At 38.3% G+C, this 20,965-nt stretch overlaps 1 protein-coding gene across 4 annotated transcripts; it reads right to left on the bottom strand.

Annotated features, from left to right (window-relative positions):
• Nucleotides 1–326: 326 nt before the first annotated feature.
• LOC101159146 (glutamate decarboxylase 1) lies at nucleotides 327–16,224 on the bottom strand. 4 transcript variants are annotated; one of them, XM_004081749.5, is made up of 17 exons: nucleotides 15,792–16,224; nucleotides 14,931–15,107; nucleotides 13,357–13,419; nucleotides 12,442–12,597; nucleotides 12,036–12,278; nucleotides 11,859–11,949; nucleotides 9,745–9,857; nucleotides 8,232–8,347; nucleotides 8,026–8,105; nucleotides 7,886–7,940; nucleotides 7,567–7,683; nucleotides 7,396–7,460; nucleotides 5,240–5,318; nucleotides 5,006–5,155; nucleotides 4,811–4,918; nucleotides 4,512–4,601; nucleotides 327–3,091 (listed from the first exon to the last, which is right to left on the bottom strand). In XM_004081749.5, exons 2-17 carry the CDS (start codon nucleotides 15,019–15,021, stop codon nucleotides 2,918–2,920), a joined length of 1,791 nt encoding a protein of 596 aa, XP_004081797.1. In that variant the 5' UTR covers nucleotides 15,022–15,107; nucleotides 15,792–16,224; the 3' UTR covers nucleotides 327–2,917. The 4 variants fall into 4 exon arrangements, with proteins under 4 accessions (XP_004081797.1, XP_020568631.1, XP_020568630.1 ...); XM_020712972.2 differs by having other exon boundaries at nucleotides 14,931–15,034; nucleotides 15,792–16,189; XM_020712971.2 differs by having other exon boundaries at nucleotides 14,931–15,130; nucleotides 15,792–15,931.
• Between the last annotated feature and the right edge of the window lie 4,741 nt (nucleotides 16,225–20,965).

Raw genomic sequence — 20,965 nt, 5'->3', positions numbered from 1 at the left:
ATTTATTCTAAGAATTGCACCAGATGATGGTTCATTCTGACAGGACTAAACAGGTTATGGCAAGAATAAGCTTCAGCAAAAACATATTAGTCTGCAAACCTTTTCCTCTTGTCATAGCGTTGTACTTTAGTTCTCCCCACAAAAATGAATTTAGAGTCATTATCCCTATTTTGTGCGTTGATTTTGTTGTGAAGCACTTAAGACAAAAGATAAATGAGAAACTGACTGATAGAAAAATATCAACAACTCTGTAGCAGCAGGAAGACTTCGGCTTCCCTTCTTGAGTCTCATACATCACGACAAAATCCAAAATGCCGTTATCGAAATGTTTTCTTACATCACACATGCATTTATTTACCGTAAACATCTTTACATACTACAAAGCATGTCTGCAGATGTTCGTCTCTTCTGCTTATACTTTATTGTGGGTACAATCATATAATAGGTTCAGTAAAGTGCTTACATTTAAAGACAACAAGGGGAAGTTTTTCCCACTAATTCAGGAATGTACTGGTACTTGTTGAATACATTTCAATACAATAACAAACACTGTGCATTTCTTTGTTCAGGCAAAATGCTTAGAGATGAACATTAAAGTGTGCCTTTAGAAAGCGTGTGATGCCAAATAAAATCTTGCATATTATAACTGTACTTCACTTCGCTTATAATAATACAGACAGTCATGTATCTCCAGAATAAAGGCTGTCCAAGTGCATCATTTAGCATTGTGCTTTTTCCTTATTACAATAGCACTGGCAGCAGCAGCAGCCACACTTCTAATCTTGGAGCAATTTTGACAACATTCAATCAGCAAATCACAACAACGCCGCACACAATATAGATTGCACAAAAGTTAAAAGGCAGCATATGAAGCGTTCTCATATAAATACAGGAATCTGTTCACAAAAGAGAACAAGATCCAGTTATATGTTCAGTCATGTGTCTAAACCCTTCTTTGGTTGACAAACAGACAAAAAGACACAGCTGTTAATTAAAAGGTTGTGAGATCACACAGCAGAGTTTCTGAAGAGGAGGAACACATTACAAATGGAACAGGACGGCAGATAAATAGACTCTCATTAAAAATTGATTTAACAATCTATTACTTAAACTGAATGATCAATTTACATAAAGTATTAGATCACTGTACAACTAGGACACATTTGGCACAAAGGCAATATAACAATACTATACACAATCTACACAAAGTCTAAAAACATCTTTGTTGTGTTTCTGAAGCTATCCTGTTGTAATGCATTTGTCTTGATAATTACACATATTTATTATGACATAAGGGTTTATGCTGAATGTGCGAAAAAGTTTGTCTTTTAAATGTGCTATCTTAATTGTGAAAAAAGTAGTTTAGTGTTTTTCTTTTATTTTATTCACTATGGAAAGTACTATAATGCTTTAAAAGCTGCTATTTACAGAAGTTTCAGTTCTTCACCAAAGACAACCCTGTTTTCAAAAAAAACATACCGTGCTGTCATTTTATATTAGTCTTTAAGAACTATCATATTACTCTAACACTGTTAAATAGCTCAGCTGGAGTCTTTCCCAGTTACCTCAGGGCAAAAGGTGGGGTATACTCTGGGCAAGTCGCCAGTTCATCGCCACAGACAGATACACTCACCCCCTCTCCCAAACTCAACCTACATGTTGTAAAGACAGGCATTTGTTTCAAAGGGAGATCAAACTCACTCCAGAGGGACAATTTTATAATCATCAATCAACCTATGAAGCATGTTTATGGACTGTGGCATTCAGCTGCTATAGGACGACCCAGCCGGCGTTTCAAACCAGGAGCTTTGAGGTGTGAGGCAACAGAGCAAATATAGCACACTACTCACTCAAATCTATAGTTGGTTAAGTTCTTTGGAAAAGTAACTCAGGTCTTACAGCAATGAACAATTTCTGACCAAAAGAAAGCGCATCATCAAGCCCAGTCATCATCACTTCACCTCAGCTGTTTACTAAATATGTTCCCTCGGAGTCAGGGTCACGGTTGTTTCAATATTTTACTGTCTCTTTTTCTTTTCTGATTTTCTTTTACTTTAATGTTCATTCCTGAATTACATTACTTTACTGTATTTATTTCCTCTTTTGTTACAAATTCCAAATTTTCTCTTGTTTTTTCCCCCACACCGTTAAGAGGCCCATTTCTAAATACATTTCTGTTCTTAGATTTAGTTTAACCCTTGTGGTATCTTAGATGATCCCACCCTTACATTGACGTGTTATTCCTACCATGACAAAGGTGGATAAAGGTGGAAAGATTTCATGTAATCCATGGACACCAGTGAAGATCATAAATCTTTGAAGAAAAAAGGTTCAGAGCACTGTCTAGTGGGTCTAGATGACCCAACTCCCAATGTTAAAGTGCCTAGGATAGCACAAGGGTTACATGCATTCATGTATGAAACATAACAAAAATATATTCTATTTTTTAAGTTTGATATGAAATATGTAGTGATTTTTTCATTACTGAATGGGAGTTTGTACTTTGTAACTGTTTCCATTTTTACAATATTTTTTACTTTACTTTGTCTTACTTTGGGTGTGAGGCAACAGAGCAAATATAGCTTTTTACTTACTTTGTCAGTTTTTTTGAAAACAGGGTTATTCACATGAACAGGGTTGTTCACAGACTCCTAGTTAACATCCCTCTATCTTTTTTTCCATTTGGCATAATGTTTCAGCAAAAATACTACTAAGTTTACTCCTCTTTTTAAAACAATCATGTGTGCAAATGTTTTCCTTAAACACATCACTGCTGCATAAGACAGTAGACATAGAAACATTCAGGGTGTGCTATTATTGTTGTGCATTACCTGAAAATACCTGCAGGCATCAGACAAAGGGAACATTAAGCTATACTCAAGGCTCTGTGGAGTTGGAAAAAAAAGGTTTTGCGTTTTTATAGCTCATGCCCCAGTCGCTCAATCTCCTCAATCAGGAAGTCGATGTCTGACTGGGTGGCAGCGGAATTGGAGATGACCATGCGGAAGAAGTTGACCTTGTCTCCCTGTGGCTGGTAACCCACCATTGTAGTTCCTGACTCCATCATCAGGGCCTTGATCTTCGGGGCCACCTGAAGGATTATCAGACAAATATTTGCTCTAAAAATCAATGTGCATTTAGGATTTGTGTGTATTAAATCTAAGTGCAGTTTCAAGCCAAAGTCTTTTGCTGAACCTGTTTTTTTTTTAAATCTGTAATACTCAAAAAGTACCCTTCAATGTTTTTTTTGCACATTTAAGAGCCAATCAAATCCGTACTGACCAGAGAGAAAAATTATGTGGAAAAGGAAACCTTGGCTTGCAGTAGAGGACAGTCGCTTAATTAGTTCAAGGCAGGTCTAAAAATAAAAGTACATGAAGCCAGGTCAGTTCCCCAAAGAACCACCAGGTGGCTTGTCATGCAAGAATCTATTAAGCCCATTTTCTAAAACAGCCGATGTTTAAAAATAAAAAATAAAGACATTTATGGTCCTAAAAAAGACCTCTGTGGTTAGATTGATGATATCTTTACTGAGTTACATTTTTTAGCCTTGTCAATCCAGTTAATAATTATGCATATGACGCTGTATTATTGAAGCCAGATGACATCAGTAAGCGGTCATTAGTTTAAGTAGGTCTGAGTCAACGTTTCTATGGCAACCACACTTGTCAATCAGGTGTGAGCTTGTTGGAAGTCCAAACCCCTACCACTTGACAGTGGGTTACACAAGATCTGTCAATCAAACTTTTTAAACATGTCACATGGGGGCCAGCGGGTGCCACATACTTTTATTCAGGCATCTGATTGATCAGTTTGTAACTTAAATAACTTGCAATAAAGAAAAAACATCAAGAAAAACATGATTAGCAGAAAAAGGTTAAAAGAAAAGGTAGCAGAGCAAAAATGGTTACTCTATAAACAATGATAGCTTTTTATTTCTTAATAGAAATCTCTGCAATTTTGGCTTCTTGAAGCACTGGGTACTTCCTGTTTGAAACCCCAGGGGGAGGGGCTACTCAGTCCAGTTCTCATACACAGTGAATGGTTCCAACCCTTGTCAGGCTGGTTTGTTCCACCCATCAGTCAAATGTTTGAACACACTGGCCATTCAAACGTTTGATTGGTTATGTACAGACATCCTTACCAGTTCACATCTGCTCACTTTCAAAAGTTTTCTTGATTTGCATTTCTACAGATTTGTTTTGCTTTAAGCATGTATTTTTTTTTTACTTGAAATGCACAGATGACCTCTTGTCCTTGTTACCAAAGGAGTCTGTCTGCATCCACCCTGCAGGTTAACCACATCCGAACTAGAACACTAAAGTTTTCAGACCCACAAGATTTGACTCGTTTAGTTAAGTTAAGCTTTCACTCAGAAATAAAGCAGATTGACAAAATAAAAAAAACTTCTCCAGAACAATTAGCCTTTGGAGTAAAGGTTTTCAACCATCAGATTAGGAAAGAAGAGGAACTACCAACGGGTCTTTAAAAGAGCGCAAATGAATCCTTACCTTATGGAGCCTCTCACGCCTCTCTGTGCCATCAGGCATGCCACGTAGGCTTGGTGGAATGTACCAGAAGCAGACATTTGTGTGCTGCGGCTGATGAGAGGAAAAACATTTCAATTATGAACTGGTAAACCCTAAAGAACGTAACTTGAACTACTTTTCTTTTCATGGTGTTAGAAGCAAAAAAAAAAAAAAAAAATTCCTAATAGGCCAACTTAAAATAGAAAACCATTTTTAGAACTGTGTAAGTGCAGAGTGACTGGGTTAAAACCTTTTTTTCTCTCTCAGAACAGTTATCTCACCTCCCCGCTGAACACCATCTCAAAGCCCTCTCTGTTTTTTATTTTGCTGTAGAAGTACGCTGACAGATCCAAGCATTTATCAATATGCTGCTCAAATCCAACGGTTCCCTGTTGAGTCCACAGAAACAAGAGCTGTTTCGCTCGTACTCTCAAAAATACACCTTCAGGGATTGACTCCAGAGTATCGATACTCGCCTTTGCCTTCCACATGAGCCAGAACTTAAAGATATCCACATGCCGGCCGCACTGGATGGCCTTGTCGCCTGTGTCATACGTCACATCATACTGTTTGTCTGGCTGGAACAGGTAGCCCGCACACATGGAGTTGCAACCTTGTAATAATCCCTGTGAAATAAACAAACAGTGATGAGAGATATATTGGAGGTGTGTGTGTGAGAGGTGGTAGTGTTGAGTGGAGCACACACTCACCCTTTCTCTGACCATTATAGCAGAGCACTGCAGTGGCACCCCCATCATCTTATGGGGATTCCAGGTGACTGAGTTTGCCCTGCAAACGCATTACAGCAAAGAAAATGAATTCTGGGATGTGTTGTTTTTTTTTTGGTCTGTTAAACAAATTGTACATTTGTGAGAAAATAATATTTGGGTGTTAAAATTTGACTAAACTGGAATTCTAAAGCAACAATGATTATTGCTTTGGAAAAAGTTTCAAAAGACTCATTTAAATCTTTAACCAAAGTATGGATGTTTTCTATGTTGGCAAAAGTATTTATCTACCAGTTTAACAGCAGCTTTAATGGCTATATTAGATTTTTGATTGGACCTGTCCAGGCCTTCCTCCGCCTTCCCCCAGCAGGCTCTGGCAACCCAGTGACCCCACAAGGGATATTGCGGGTCAAGAAAAAATGGATGGATGTTTAGTTGGTCTTCATTTTGCAGATTTACATTTTTTTTCTTGCAGGGATTATTTATTTTTTAAAGATTTCAGTGTTTGTGTATAATTTAGTGCCAAGTCATTCTAGAAAAAGTACAAGGTCAGGCTTACAGGCACTGCTCTTGAACCTTGGCAGGTTTGGTCAAGTCATTACTCGCTAAAGTCATCCAGCCATATTTTTGTGCACTTTGATTTTGAGGTGAAGACTTGCTGGAAAATAAAAGAAGCGGATAAAAATGTTTTGGGAAAACTGCGTTTTTGCTCAGAATTTGCTGTTTTTTGCTGAGGTAGTAAGATTTCTCCTAAACCATTAAAAGTCGTAATTCATGATTACAATCAATGAGTATTACATTGTAATGTGCAATAATGATTAGTGAAATGTTTAAATTACAATCAATAAGCTATTGATTTTCTTTACTTGATCTGTAATGTGTAGCAATAATTACTGGTTTATTGTGTTAATGTGTTCTAATAATAATCAATGATTATTACATATTGGTTACAGATACTGTTTACTGAAATCATGAATAAATGTTTTCCGAAGTTGATCATTTTGTTACTTGAAAAGAATCTATCGGATCAGAACCGGATTACAAAAACTGTAAAACCATAAAATGAATTAACTCAGTAGGGTTGGGATTATATAAATTCGCTTCTTCCCACTCCTTTTCAAGCAATAAATCAAACTCTAGTTGACTTTAGTTAATGATCACAATATTTAATTAAGCAAAATGTGATTTAAGTGACTTTTTTGTTTTGTTTTCTGTCTTTATAAACTATGCATTTCAACATTTCTGTAATGAGTTTAATAAATATGTATAAATTATTTATTGCTTTGACTACAATGCTTGAAATAAATCAATAAATCAAATCAAATCAAATCAAATGATGGCTAAATTTGTCGAAGTTAACCTTCTGCAAGAATCCACCAAATCAAGACTCTCCAAAGATAAAACAGAAGTGTGATCAGACTCGGGGATGTATGGTTTCAATCTGGCCAAAGAAGCTCATTTTATAAATCTCCTGCTTCATGCTTTGTGCCTGTGCTGAAACTAGAATCAGCAGTTTATACACAATACACTGAAATATTAACCAGGTTCTCAAATGTCATATGGCTTTCTAGAAGTTTTCTAAATAAACAGATCTTCACTTATGAGACACAATATCAGTTCATCAAATCAGTTTTCCTTAAATACCTTTTGCTGTTTTGCTATTAGTTTTTCAGTTTGATCTGTTTTATTAAGTCCCTTCAAAAACCAGCAAATTATGATTTGGAATAAAAATTAAAAAAGAAAGAAAAGTGATGTAATATAAATGAAATGGAATTGAATCAGGAACTTGCCAGTGATTTCTTTTTTTAAAAAAAAATGACATTTCACAGTTTGCTGGCATCACTAGTTAGAATAACTAGTTTATATGACTGATAATTACGATAATGGTTTAAATTCCCATGATTCAAGAAATTAACATTTTTAATTAATGCTTTTTTCATGTAGTGTATGGCTGTTCCAGTGCAGGAGACGTCACCCGTCACACGAAAAAAGGCATTTGACAAAAGGCAGAGGGAAAAGTAGTTTTCTTTCATCTTCAACACAAATTTGCACGTTTTAAAATAAAATCCTATGGTCAACTATTGTTATTTTTTCATTCTGCAGCTCCACTCTTCCTTGCTATCATGGCATTCCTTTACCTGTGTATTCCATCCAGCTTGTGCTTGTGCTTCCTGGACATCAGTAAACCTCCTCCCCATGCACCCTGCACAGGACACAAGGCTCCAGTTGTAACACTTCACATATTGATCTGAACTGGTCACCAGAAATGTAAAAAACGCATCAACTGGAGGTTATTATCATGCACTTACGTCCACATGAAGCCATATGTTGTATTTTTCACAGATGTCTGCGATTTCATTGATGGGATCAAAGGCTCCGTAGACGGTGGTACCTGCCGTGGCGTTCACAAACAAAGGAACATAACCCTGGAAGGGAAAAAGGCAGAGGAAAAATGAGTGTAGCCGTGGTTCACGTGGTAGATGTTTAGTGGTTTGATCCCTGAATGCTCAGATGCACTTCAGAAGTGTAGCTGATCAAAAATCGGAACCTCAGAGCGAGTACATTTATATCTGAAATTCCAGAAACAAACAGAAAATAGAGTAGAAAAATAGGCAAAATGAATTTGACCTTTTGCTTGGCCATGATTACTTTGGCTTCCAAATCAGCAGGAATGACTCTTCCTCTGGTAAGAAGAAAAGACAAGGCAACCACATATTTGACGTTTTAGTTTCTATAGATCATTAGCATGCAGCTAAAACCCAGCATACTTCTCGTCTGTGCTCAACAGGATCAGGTTCTCTGTTCCAAAGCCCAGAGCTGCACTGGCTTTCTTGATGGAGTAGTGGCTCTGCAGGAGCAGAATATTATCAGTGATAAATTAAGTGTGAGGTACATCCAAGGAAGCGTATATTGATTTTCAAGCTCCATGTAAATGCTCTCAGGAGGTGATATGACTGGAAAGTGTAACACATACGTGCTCTGAGGTGAAGAGGACCAGCCGGGGGGCAGCCGCCATGCCTTTGGTCTTGACTTCAGGGAAGAACTTGTATCTGGCAACCATCACACTGTACATGTTGGAAATGGCACCTCCTGAAAGACCCCCATTGGCAGAAAGAAAGGACTTTAATGCTTTTCTTTGTGCCTGTTCTTGGAACTTTGTGCTCATTTAAAATAAATATCAAATCTCCAAGGTTTCTAATCTGGCCCAAGGTACTTTACAAGAACTGAGGTTTTTTTTCAAGATAGTAAAACTCAAGTCCTCAAAAACTATTTTACATTTTTAACAGAACGAAAAAGCAGCTAAAATACAGTTGATGGAGGAAAACCACATGACCGATGCAGATATTAGCTATATGTGACGGCAGGGGAGAAGGAAGACAAAACAGGAAGAGCTTGTGGGAAGTTGAGCACAGTATCTTAGTCTGACAGACGGACGGAGGATGACAGGACATTTTTCAGGATGTCGACAGACCATTTTTGACAACTGATCCCATCAGTCAGGACAATCCTACACACATGCGTACTTCAACTTCATAGCCTAGAAGAACAAACATCTCTTGCTTTGAGTGAAAAACCAAGCCATGCACCCTACAAGCCAAAGTCCATGTCAAACCTCACAGTTTAACTGTCTAAAGCTTCAATCATAATGGACACAACGCAAAAGCTGAGAAGTCACTAAAGATTCAAATTTGATTGAAAGTCACTGAACGTGAGTCTCCAGACTCAGTTTTTGTATAATCTTTTACAAAAGAATGGCAAAAAGACACATCAACGATTATTTTCAGCTTTAGTTACAACTGATAATTACATTCTTTTACATTTTTGACTTCCTGAACTGACCATTTAGTTAACTTTTTCTCTCCCAAATGTGCAAATTTTGTACTTCTTAAAAATGAAATTACCCAACTAATTTGGCACTGTGGAGAAGCTTTAACTCAAATAAAACAATTTGGTGACTCTGTCTATCACATTTCAAAGGAAGGTTCTGCCAAACTAAGGTCAATGGAGCTGTTCGAATAAGAAAAGTTCATGCAATAGCAAATTCACAACCCATTTCAAAACAGAAACAAAATAAAAAGCAAAACTAAGTTTTGCTTCAAAGTGTTGGACCTTCAACAAGATGCTAATACCTCACCCTGTCCACCAGCTAATGCATAACTGCAGCTAAATGTCATAATGTTGTCTTCCGCATAACCCGAGTTGAAGTTTAAACATTGGTTGCTGGAAAATGGCCACATTTAATTTCAAGCGGCACAATAAAATCTTGTGAAACATATTTATCAGATTCAGGCATGCAAAAATTGTTATGGTTGCTATTGTTTTTCCTGACATTTACCTCATTGTTTTGCTTTGCTGAGTTTTGCTTGACTGTAATTGTTGATCAAGTACTTTACTCACATCTCAGTTTCTTTAAAATAATGCATGTTTGCATCAATGAATGCACCCCATTCATCTCTGTACTGAGCAAGCAGGGGTTGCTTTTTTACCTGGAGAAAATATTCCATCGCCCTCTCCGTTTGGCCAGCCAATAAACTCTCTCATTTTTTTGAGCGTCAGCTGTTCCATTAGCACAAAAACTGGAGCGATCTCGTAAGTAAACCTGGCGGGGACAGAGAAAAATCACATTTAAACCAACCAGAAAAGTCACCCTTTTTGTTAAAATCTGGAACTGTGAATTAATCCAGAGTTGGACACCTTTATGCAGATTTTACTGTAGTTGAATGGACGAATTATGTTTGCATTTTTCTATACTTTCCGAGAATTTTTTTTTTTTGCATACTTGTGCAGCAGAGGTGCAAAAATGCACAAGTAAATCCAAAACCAGACTGTCTTGTCAAAATAGGTTAATTAGGGGCTTATAATTAAGCTAAAAATCTGGTGCTATTTTACTCAATTTAAAGAACCAGTCTTAAAAAACAGCGCAAATTTATAATGAGAAATAAACCTGAAAAGTTTCTACCTATAAATTTGATTTTTAAGGAATTTTATTCTGAAGAATGCACAAATGAATCTTTAGTTCAAGTACATGAAAGATGTTCTGCAACACAATGCATTCAAAAAGAATGCAAGCGGACTCATTCATCTTCTCCAGACAATTATTTATCAAATTACAGCACAATGGGGTCCATTTATGCAAAGACAGTCTGAGGAACAACAGTATTGTTCCTCACAGAACGGTCAGCACGCTTACAGGAAGAGAAAAAACAAAGCAAATCGGATGCAACCCTCAGAAAAGCCCTACATCAATTTTAATTGTACAGACAAAGCTCATAGGGTCTGATTACGCAAGACCTGGATGGGACTGTCAGTGTATTAGTGTCAGTCAATATCTGCCAGGGATAATTAGGGGTGATGGAGTCATTAATAATGGTAAATTGGAGTGTAAGCAGTAGCCGTGCTCTGTGGAAGTTAGTCACATTGATAGAGATGACTTCTTTTCACTAACATACAAGGCTATCAGCTTATGAATAATATGATTCTTACTTTAAAATGCCTAATTGATATTAGGGAAATTCTTTATTGAAAGTGTATTGATCGGTTGAATCTAGTATTTAGGAGACATCTCTTGGTGAACGTAAACAATACATTCTGAAACAAGTATAGTCTGTTTGGGCTTCACAAGCTGCATGGAGGCCATCTCAGTTTCAAAACATCTACAGTGTAAAGCCTGGGAAGTCCCTTAAAAACATGTTTTTCTGAAAAGGTTTCTTTTTTAAATTTTTTAATAAGTCTCAGTTATGTTTTAAAATCATTTCTGCACAAAAGAATATTGAAAGTCATATAATAAAGTAGTACTAATTGTCTTTCAGAAGCCAAACAACTTGATCAAGAAAATCCATCAAAGATCATTTAACTCTAAAATAGTTATTTTTTTATTTTTTATTTTTTAAATTGACCAAAAGTTTATATATTCAATGATTAAAGATTGAACAGAGAGAAACGTGAGAACATAACTGAGGACACCGATCTGGTCCATTCTTTCCGTCTGGGGGTAAATAGATCCATAAAAAAAATCACTTTTCCCTGATGATTTCTGCACCCATAAGAGGACAGAAACATGTGCTTCTCTTTGAATGACAGCTATCTACAAAGCAGTTGGATCATGAACCTTCTAATCAACAGTTATAACTGAAAATATAAAGCATTGACATTTCAGCTGGAAAAGATTTCTCATATTGACCAAACTGCAGCTTAGTCCTGCTGATAGCAGCTCACGGCTGGTCAGAAGAGAAAGGGTCCCCTTTGCCTTCCTTGTTACATCACTGGAACTCGCATCACATGAAACAAAGACACCATGTAACCTACAAATGCTAATCAATATGTAATTTGGTGCGCCTGGAGGGCTGAAATACCACCTCCTTTAAGCGTATAGCCACTATTGACAATGCTGCTGGGGCGTAGCTGAACAATCATCCTCTTTTTCGGCCCTTATTTTTCTTGCTTGACTGACGGACTATTAGAGCTCGCTGGGCTTTTTGTTGCCAAAGACGGTAATTACTGTACGTCACTTCAAGTATGGCTTCAGCTAAAAGCCTGGTCTCTTCATGGACCATTGGAAAACAAATGAGAGCAAACAAAAGGTGACGTCTCCCACACTCACATGTTAGTGTTGGCTGTGGAAGTGAGCCACTCTCCTGCCAACCCTACGATGTCTAATCCAGTGGACAGCTGGTTAAAGAACCTTGGGTGACCTGAAATGGGTAAACAACAACAACAACAGACTAAAGTGATCACAAGTTTTCCAGAATAATCAGAGTTGGTAATTGAGCTTTTTTACCTGTTCTCACTCCATATTTCAGGGTGTCCCTGCAGTCCACCAGGATCTGCTCCAGAGACTCGGGATGCTCAGAAAGCTCCAGGTTGAAGCCTTCTATGCCCTCCAGCAGCTGGTGGGGGTGATGGAAGTCCAAGACCTTGGTGGATCTGTCAAAAGTCTTGCGGACGTAGCTAGTAAGGATTTCCACAACTTCCAGTAGAAACTGCATGGTGACTTCCTCCCCATTTTTGGCAGGTAACAAATCTATTAAATATTAAATTTTAACATGGATTTTTGTCGTTAATGTTCAACAACAAGCTCTAAGATATTTTTAGGATAAATTGGAATTGTTTGGGATTTACTAACAGTAAAGAAAATCATTTATCGTCAGATTTTATAATAATCTCGAGCAATAAATTGATCAGACCTCTTGCAAACAGATTGGAAAAGTCGGTTTCTGTCCGCCTGAAACGCGCGTCTCCTTCCATGTTGTCGCAGGACAGCAGGTTTGAGGCTGTGCGCTCCTTCAGGAAACTCACAATCCTGCTCCTCTCCTCCAGACTGTCGTTCTTCTGCAAGAACCCTAAACGATTACAAGAAGGAGATGAGCCCGGAGGGTGCCTACAGCTGCCAAACATGATGAGAGTTGCAACTTTTTCACAGTGGCACACTCCCTCTTCTCCCATTTATCTCGTCTCTCTGCTCTCTGTGGATCTGTACTGTATTCCACACTTCATGAGTCCCATCCTATCCTATTAATGCGCGAGGGTGGGGGGTGAGGGTGTTCCACTCCAGCACAAATCAGTAGAGGCATAAACAGCTGTAACTTCTTAAGAAATATTGCCTCTTTGTCATTTTTTACTTTCTAATATAAATGAACTTTATATCTAAACAAAACAATAAAGGTCTTTAAGTCCACAATTTTCAATGAAAAAAACGAAAATTTAAACGCAAATGTATGGAGAAAACCTTAAAGCCAGCATCTGTCCAGATCCAAACCGTAAAAAACAAAAAGTTTGTTTTGCGTTGGTTTCTATTGTATTATACATTAAATTTGGGAAAGAACGAGTCGGTCAAACGCTGCGCACTCATGCGTAAAATTCATGCCAAAACCCTCATTTGTATGTTTGACGCATGAAAAAGAATTCAATATCAAAACCAGACTGGAAGAAAATGGGTATTACAGATGAAGCGAACTGAAGAAAGGTGAATTATGTTTGTTATTATTGCAAACATAGATTTATTTTATTTAATATCATCTATTGTAGAAAAACAGTCAGCGCAGGCCGCGCTTTATTTGGATGTTTTCCTTCATACACATTTCAATAAATGTGAAACTTACCACATATTTTCATCCCCAGTTTTCTAGTACATCCATGCGCAACTCCACACCACGCATCATAACCTGAGAGCATTTGTAAATGAAAAAAGAAAAGAAAAGATCAGGAAAAAGTGTTTTTAAAAATAAATAAAGAAGTGCAGGCAGGATTCATTCAGCATGCTAAAGCGTGGGGATAATCAACATCCACCAGCACCGTGGATGTGCATTGGTCTGCTTGCATTGTGCTTTTATGACCCGCAGGACTTCCAATTAATTAGGCTTTTGAAAATCCGCCCCAGCCTGAAGATCTAATTGAGTGAAAAGATGCAGCTTTAGACGCGAGCAACTCCAGACAGGAGCCGGCTGGCCGCTGACAGATACAGAATATCTGCCTTATCAAGGGCTTCCAGCATTGGAGGGTGGGGGTGGGGGGTGTACCATGAATGGGAAGCAAAAGCATCAAAAGCAGCAATTTAGAAGAAGGGCATGTGAAAGGGGGGTGGGGGGAGAGAAGAAGAAAAGCAGCAACAGAGGCAGGAGGTGATCAGTCCTATTCCCACTTCCCAATTTAACCCTTGCTTTGGATCATTAGACACATCATTGGCCTCACTGCTCAGCGCACTAAACGCACTTCAAGAGCTCCTTCCCTCCAACCCCCGCTGCTGAAAGCGGGAGAAGAGAAAGGAAACAAAGGAAAAAGACACACTGGTGCGTGTCACGCGTTTGGAGGTTAGAAGAGAGGCCTGGCACGGTCTAAATATTCATTCACCAGGGAAGCGCCACCTCACCACCACCACATTTTAGGATATTATTTTGAATAAGGCACAACAACAAAAAAGAAAAAGAAAATATTAAAATGATTCTACTAAAAGTGCACGAAGCATTAATTTTTTCATCGCCACTCTTTTCTCGTATTCGTTTATTTGGTGCTTTTACTTTTACCTGATTCCTGACCTCCTTTCAAAGACAGAATCGGGCTTTTTTCTGCTTAAGGCAGGCAATGAAAGGATTGTGGTTTCTCAGTGGTCTCCACTTAAAGGCTACAGGGCTCTGGAGTGCCATTAGAGTCTATTTATTATGGCTGAATTAACATGCTCTTACGTAGGCAATTCTCTCTTTTTTACGCACGGCACGATAGGTCCATGCAGAGCAGCAAATTGATTTTTAAAGTAATTCTTTTGGTTAAAAATGCACATTTAGAGAAGCAATAATAATAAGAGGATATATAATAATAATAATAATGAAAATAATAATAATAAGAATGGTAAAAGGAATAGAATAAAAATAAAAATAAGAACAAGAATGAGAATAAGAATAAGGATGAGAATAGAATTAGGAATAGCACTAGGAATAGAAATAATTGGGCCTGTCTGGGAAGTGCACTGTTGTCAGCAGCATCCTTCTGCATGGGGGTCCGTGTGCGTGAATGAAATGCAGCTGTGATTTGTGGTAAAGGAAGACCTTTTAAACAGCCCCCCCCCCCCCCCCCCCCCCAAGCCCACTTCAGCCCCCCACCCCAATGAAAATGATTAATGTCATTGCCCACAAAGTATATAGCACGCGTGAAAATAGCATTTTATCTGTGATGGACCTACTTGAGCCCGGCGGCCGTAAATTTGTCGAGTTGGGATCCGCTGCGCCGCCGGGGGAGGTAGTGGAGGAGGAGGTGGGTGCAGACGCCGCCATCACTCCCGAGACCCTGAGCCAAAGCCCTCACCTCAGAAACCCCGCTTACTTTTTCTTGCTTTATTCAGACAAAATTTCTTTTTGTGCTATCAAATGAGGAAAAACGAGACTGACTGACAGGATTAAAATGAATGAGAGATGCTGCACCTGCTGACTCAAACATGAGAGAAACACGGCTGGTAAATCACAGTCAGACAATTCTTTAAAAAAAATCTACACATTTCAAAATTGACTCGTGAAAAGAAACCACAACCTGAATTAAAAAAGAGGGATAAAGGTACATTCAGAAATTGTTCCATAATAATGCTAAAATGGCTCTGATTCAAGCATTTTCCTAATTCCCAGAACAGGTTAAATATTTCCAAGGAACGTCATGTTTTCACCTCCATGACATGCTGAAATTTTCGGCAAAATCATGCAAATGAACTCTAACTGTTTCCCGGAATAAAAAAATACTGTTTCTGATTCTTTCTAAATGTGAGGCCTTAATTGCAAACATAAATCTGCTTTGGTTCCAGAAACCTGAATGACAAAAATCCAGTTCAAGGTGATTCTGCTCTAATGACCGTGAAGCAGGTTCCACAAATGTGGGATTTCGTTTTGTCCTGCAGACAAATAGAATCTTTAAAACATGACCACTGCGTGCATTTAATAAAACGGCTCTGTTTAATTATCAGCGCTTTCATAAAAACACCTGTAGAGTATCATCAACGACAGCAAGTTTATTTGGACTCATATTTGAGCTCAGATGTTTATAAAAAGCCTCTTACCGTGTGTGCAGATGAAGAGTCCAAAACAGGCGAAATGATTTCTTAGTAAATTAAATCCTGGAGGAGAGGCTGCGCTCACGCGCCACCAAGACCAAGAGAACAAAAACAGATAATCTGCTGGATCCCATTCAAGGTGACCTCGCCTTAGGACAAGTGCTCCCTGATAGAGAAGCCGCCGCTTTTGTCAATGTTGGTCACTGAGTCACGGTGGGTGCGCGCGGCGGCGGCTCCGCTGGTGCTTCGCGTCCGTGAGGCAGAGCCGTCTGCAGGCTGTCTGCGCCTCTCAGGCTGAAGGGAGCCTCAAGTCAGACTTTTTTTTTTCTGAAGTGTTGGTTTTCTTGCGGTCTGTGCAGCTCTGTCTGGAGTCCACCAGCGTGGATCTGGAAGTTTGGTGATGTGAGCAACACATTAGGTGATGAGAATTCAGGTTGGAAGAAGGGGAGGAGGGAGAGGGATGCTTTTGTTCATGCAGGAAAAAGAAAACCCATAAACACGTGAGAGAAGGTGCAACCAATCCCATCTAATTAATATAAGATATTTCACTTGCTCTCAAACCATGTTTGATTGCTCGGCAGCAATTACAAAAACAGGAAATCATTGCAATGAAAATTCAAATCATTTTTTTAGCTAAACAAACCCAAACACCTTATTTCTCCATATGTGTTCAATTTTAAAATCCAACATGCGACATTCCCACTCACAAGAAAGCAATTCATTCACCAGCAGGTGGCAGCGTGAAACCAAGAATGGTTCAGATCAAGAGGGGCCAATCCACAAATATTTCCCTTGAATCAAATCATAACCGGAGTCATTAATCTGGAACGCGTCAGCACCGGTGACGCCTGGACACGCGTGGACACAGCCAATCACGAGCGAAGATCACACACTCACAGTTTAGTAGACATGTGTTAGTCTCCGGTGATGGATCATCCTGGAGCTGATTAAAGGTCACGTCACATGCCAGCGACCGAAGCGCCCTGAAAGCTGTGTCTGAGTTAGCAGGGTTTCAGCACTGGACAGCTCCATTACGCACTGCCCTGTGCGCATCCTCCGTGCGCCCAGGTCATATCCTGATTGGAGTTGGGGCAATTTTGTCCAACAAAATATCCAAATCATTCTTTAAGCGTCATTTAAATGGACAAAATATATCTTAATAGTGTTATTCGACACAGGAAACAAAACCTTAAAGCTGTTAACCCCTTTTAAACGTAAAGAAATTGGAGCAACATCCAAACTACGATCAAAAGTTAATTTACAATCTGGATGAAGAAAAAGTCTATATTCACGAAAATCATGTGAAAATACAAGACACTTTAGATATTGAAACTAAATTGATTTAGTTTTTAATATAATACTGATGCTTTATTAAATTTCTGCAAAATATCAACTAATGCTTAAAAACAATTTGACCAATATTCAAAGTTTTTTAATCATAGATGAAGGTGGATTATCTCACATGAAAAGCCTTCATAACAAATAAGAAGAATATGGACACAATATACAGTTTTTAGTACTGCAGCGCTTAAATCAGGTCTGCCAGGGGAAATGGGCACTTATCTGTAATCTATGGTGGAAAAGGATGCGACTTAATGGTCCAGATTTGACAGGCAGTCACACATTACAATGGCACATAACAGTCAGTGCTACATGTCTTGTGGTTGATCTCCTCACAGAGTACACAAGAACTTATTAGGAGTTTGTTTTGTATAAAGCAAAACACAGACAAGCAAGAGGAAGATATCAGTAAAAAAAACAGTGCTGTTTTCAGTTTGGATTTAAAGACAGGAGGAACCAGTGTTAGTGAGAAGAGAGTTTGGGAACATAATGACTGCTGCTGAGCTGGACAATGTGAGTGAGGCAGATGGCAGTGGACGATCTGAGTGCAGGAAAGGAAGGCGATACATGAGAGCAGAGAGGTAATGGGGGGAGAGGTAGTGAAAGACTCTGAAAGCAACAACAAGATTCTAAAATGGACAGGGCTCAAATGCAAGTGTTTCAGAATGGGGGTGAAATGTTGGACTGTGTGAGTGTGGGGTGGTTTAGAGAATATTATGTAACCATACATGTGCAATACATTATGCAGCAAGTCTGCTGACTACATGCTTTTTTTTTTGCAAGACCAAATTTTGGGATTTTAGCAGAAACCAACAACCTTAAAATTTTTACCTCAAACTGCATTTGCAGGTCATATTATTTAACAGGATTGCATCATATTTGGTCTGCTTGTGAAACCTGTGACATCCTAATTGTTTAATTCCCAATAGAACATGTTTTAAATAAAGTGAATGGTGCAGTCAGTAATTTTTATGTATTTATTAATCCTTTGTATTAATTTGACACATTTTATGAATTTTACCACATTCTGCCATCTTTTGTTGAAAGATGAATCTATCCATCCATCTGTCCATCCATCTATCCATCTTTCCGTATCTTTTCATCACATCTAAGGGGGACTATACATGCGTTTATTTTACTCTTTTTGGCTCCAGAGTCAGGTAGAAAGTGACATATTTTAAGTGAAGTTATCAACTAACGAAATATTATTCATGGACTAAGTTTTGGATCCAGTGTCGGTTTTGTTCATGTAGGTAAAAGCTGTGGGGTAGAGGTAGAGCGGTCACTCTCTGATTGGAGGGTCTCATGTTTGGTCTTCACCTTGCCTCCCATATGTCTAAATACTCTTGGGCTAGAAACTTCAGTTTTCCTCAGTCGCTTTGGTGCATTTCTCACAAGAGATTTAAACTTTGCACAACAGTTAGTGCAACCTCTAAAACATTTAGTCTTTTGTGGGCAACCAAGTGGCAGTTCCGTCTTCATTTCGTCTAATGGTGGATGCTTTTGGACATAAATTACTCAATTAAGTACAAATCTTTGCAAAATGATCACCTTTGAATGTCTGTCAAAATTAACTAAACTTGTACAGTCTGAATAGTCATTGTTTATACAACTAATAATCTTCATTGCATTGCTTGTGTTAATGGACCCAAAATTGTTGAACATGCTGTCAAACATTTTGCACATCCATTATAAAAATATTTGAAGATGGGATAAGGCAGATGGGGTGGGAGAAATTTCATTAGAGAGAGAGAGAGAGAGAGAGAGAGAGAGAGAGAGAGAGAGAGAGAGAGAGAGAGAGAGAGAGAGAGAGAGAGAGAGAGAGAGAGAGTCACCAAGGAGGGAATATTAGACTGTTTGCAGCTATCAGAAAACGGCACACATGCCTATATTGCCCATTTTGGTCCATATAATACACAACAACTGCTGACTTTTTTGAATGCTCTTCATAGGGACTTAGTCTCTGAGATTAAAAGGGATGAGCCTGCTTGTTGACAAAAAGTACGTAGTAGTTTGGGATGACATAAGGTTTCACCACTCTGCTGTGGTTGGGCAGTGCTTTGTAGCACATGACAGGATGCTTGTAAAGTTTCTTCCTCCCTACTAAATCCAATCAATGTGTTTTTCTTTTCCTGGAGGTGGAAGGAATATGACCAGCATCTATATACCAAAATGACCCTGCTGGCTGCCATCAATGCAGCTTGTGATGACATCTCAGTAGAGTCTGCAAAGGGTGGATTTGGCACTCAAGAAGTGCATTGACAGATCTGAGATTTGCATGGATGTTGATGAAAATATGTGGCCAGACAGACAGGAGCATCTAGTTCTTATGATTGATTTGCAGCACTCTGTTTTACTGTATTTTCAGTTCCAAAACTATCACAGTGAGGTTTATTGAGCAAACAAAGGTTCAGTTTTTGTTGTTTAAGTTTTTTTTTTTTTTCTGGGGCACAATGCTGCAACCAGTTGCAAATATACAGTATGAAGTAAAGTGCATATTTTTCAATGTCTTGATTTTTATTGAATTCCACTTTTCAAAATTCCATGCATGGTTTATAAGTCTTCACATGGCGTGACACTGGGAAACACTTCTAGAGTACTCTGTCTCAATGAAAACACGAACAAACGTTTTAACTTGATTGTTCAAAGATGCTGGAGTCAGGACATGTCATTATAACAACACTGACACTTTCACTGACACAAATACTTGCTTTTGAAGCTCAAACTATCCATTTTAAGGTAGTGACTTGCTTTTGTGCAAATGATTATCCATTTTGAGAAGGTGACTCTTTTGAAAAAATGCCTTAGCAGTGGTGCAAACTTTAATACTGTAAAATCCCACATTGTTCTTGATGCCTTGCATGGAGGTTCTGCCTTCATCAGTGTGTGGGCATAGGTGTATGGGAGTTATGACTGTAAAGCCCTTTGGGCCTTAATCGAGGAACAAAAACAATGTATGAGTAAATAACATTGAAATGAGTGGCAAAGTGGTTCTGAAGTTGAAGATTGAAGAAAGAAATGATCTAAACTTTGTCAACATTTGAAGCATTTTTCACATTTGAACATAACATTTTTAAGGCCTTTGCTGCTTTATCCTCACAAAAGTCTGCAAAGTTCTTTCAGATATAAATAACCCTGTTGTTTTTCACTAGATTACATTTTTTTCCCAGCTGGAAAAACACATGAAAACGAGTATGTATGCAAGAATTAACTTTAAGGAAAATTTTGTTTAGATAACAGAGTAACAGAATCCCACTCTCCTGCCAACAATTCTGCAAAAACTCATTCATTTAGTATTTTTCTTAACCTCTGACGTTGTTAAAATAAGGATGATTCTGTCTGAAGGCACTTCAGTCACTTTATAATCTTTTACCCAATGACACCTGAATTTATTTGCTTTCATTTAGATGCTAATTTAAGGTAAGATTGGAGCCTTAAGGGTTTGGTGCACATTTGCTTCAAGGGTTATTCTTCATGTGCACCGGTCAAATGAGAGACCTCTAGAGGGCGCTGAAAGCAAGATCAACAATAGAAGCATTAAATTGGGCAGAACTGACATTTTTTTCCTGTTTTACTAATTCTGAGCAAATCTGGGTGTATCTCATGTTTTCCTAAAATAGTAAATTTGATTCCGTTTAGTGTCATCCAATGTTTTTTGGATTGGAACTATCTCATGCTAAATTTGACCAATACGTTTATTCCTCCAGCAGAAAGTCTGAACACATGAATTTGTATTTAGGAGCTGCAACATTTTGGGTTTATTAGTATATATATATATATATATATATATATATATATATATATATATATATATATATATATATATTCTCTATATGATC

Source organism: Oryzias latipes, chromosome 21 (assembly GCF_053564925.1).
Source record: "Oryzias latipes strain Hd-rR chromosome 21, Olatipes_Hd-rR_3.1".
Lineage (NCBI taxonomy): Eukaryota > Metazoa > Chordata > Actinopteri > Beloniformes > Adrianichthyidae > Oryzias > Oryzias latipes.
Note: the sequence above shows the minus strand (reverse complement) of the source record. Positions and strands in the feature narration are given on the sequence as shown.

Excerpts from the sequence above, each read along its gene's own strand:
- LOC101159146 (XM_004081749.5), bottom strand. The coding sequence starts at position 15,021 with ATGGCGGCGTCTGCACCCACCTCCTCCTCCACTACCTCCCCCGGCGGC. Across the intron at positions 13,420-14,930 it reads TTTACGGCCGCCGGGCTCAA|GTTATGATGCGTGGTGTGGA; the intron begins GTAGGTCCATCA and ends AAATGCTCTCAG. Across the intron at positions 8,106-8,231 it reads TCCTCTTCACCTCAGAGCAC|AGCCACTACTCCATCAAGAA; the intron begins GTATGTGTTACA and ends CTGCTCCTGCAG.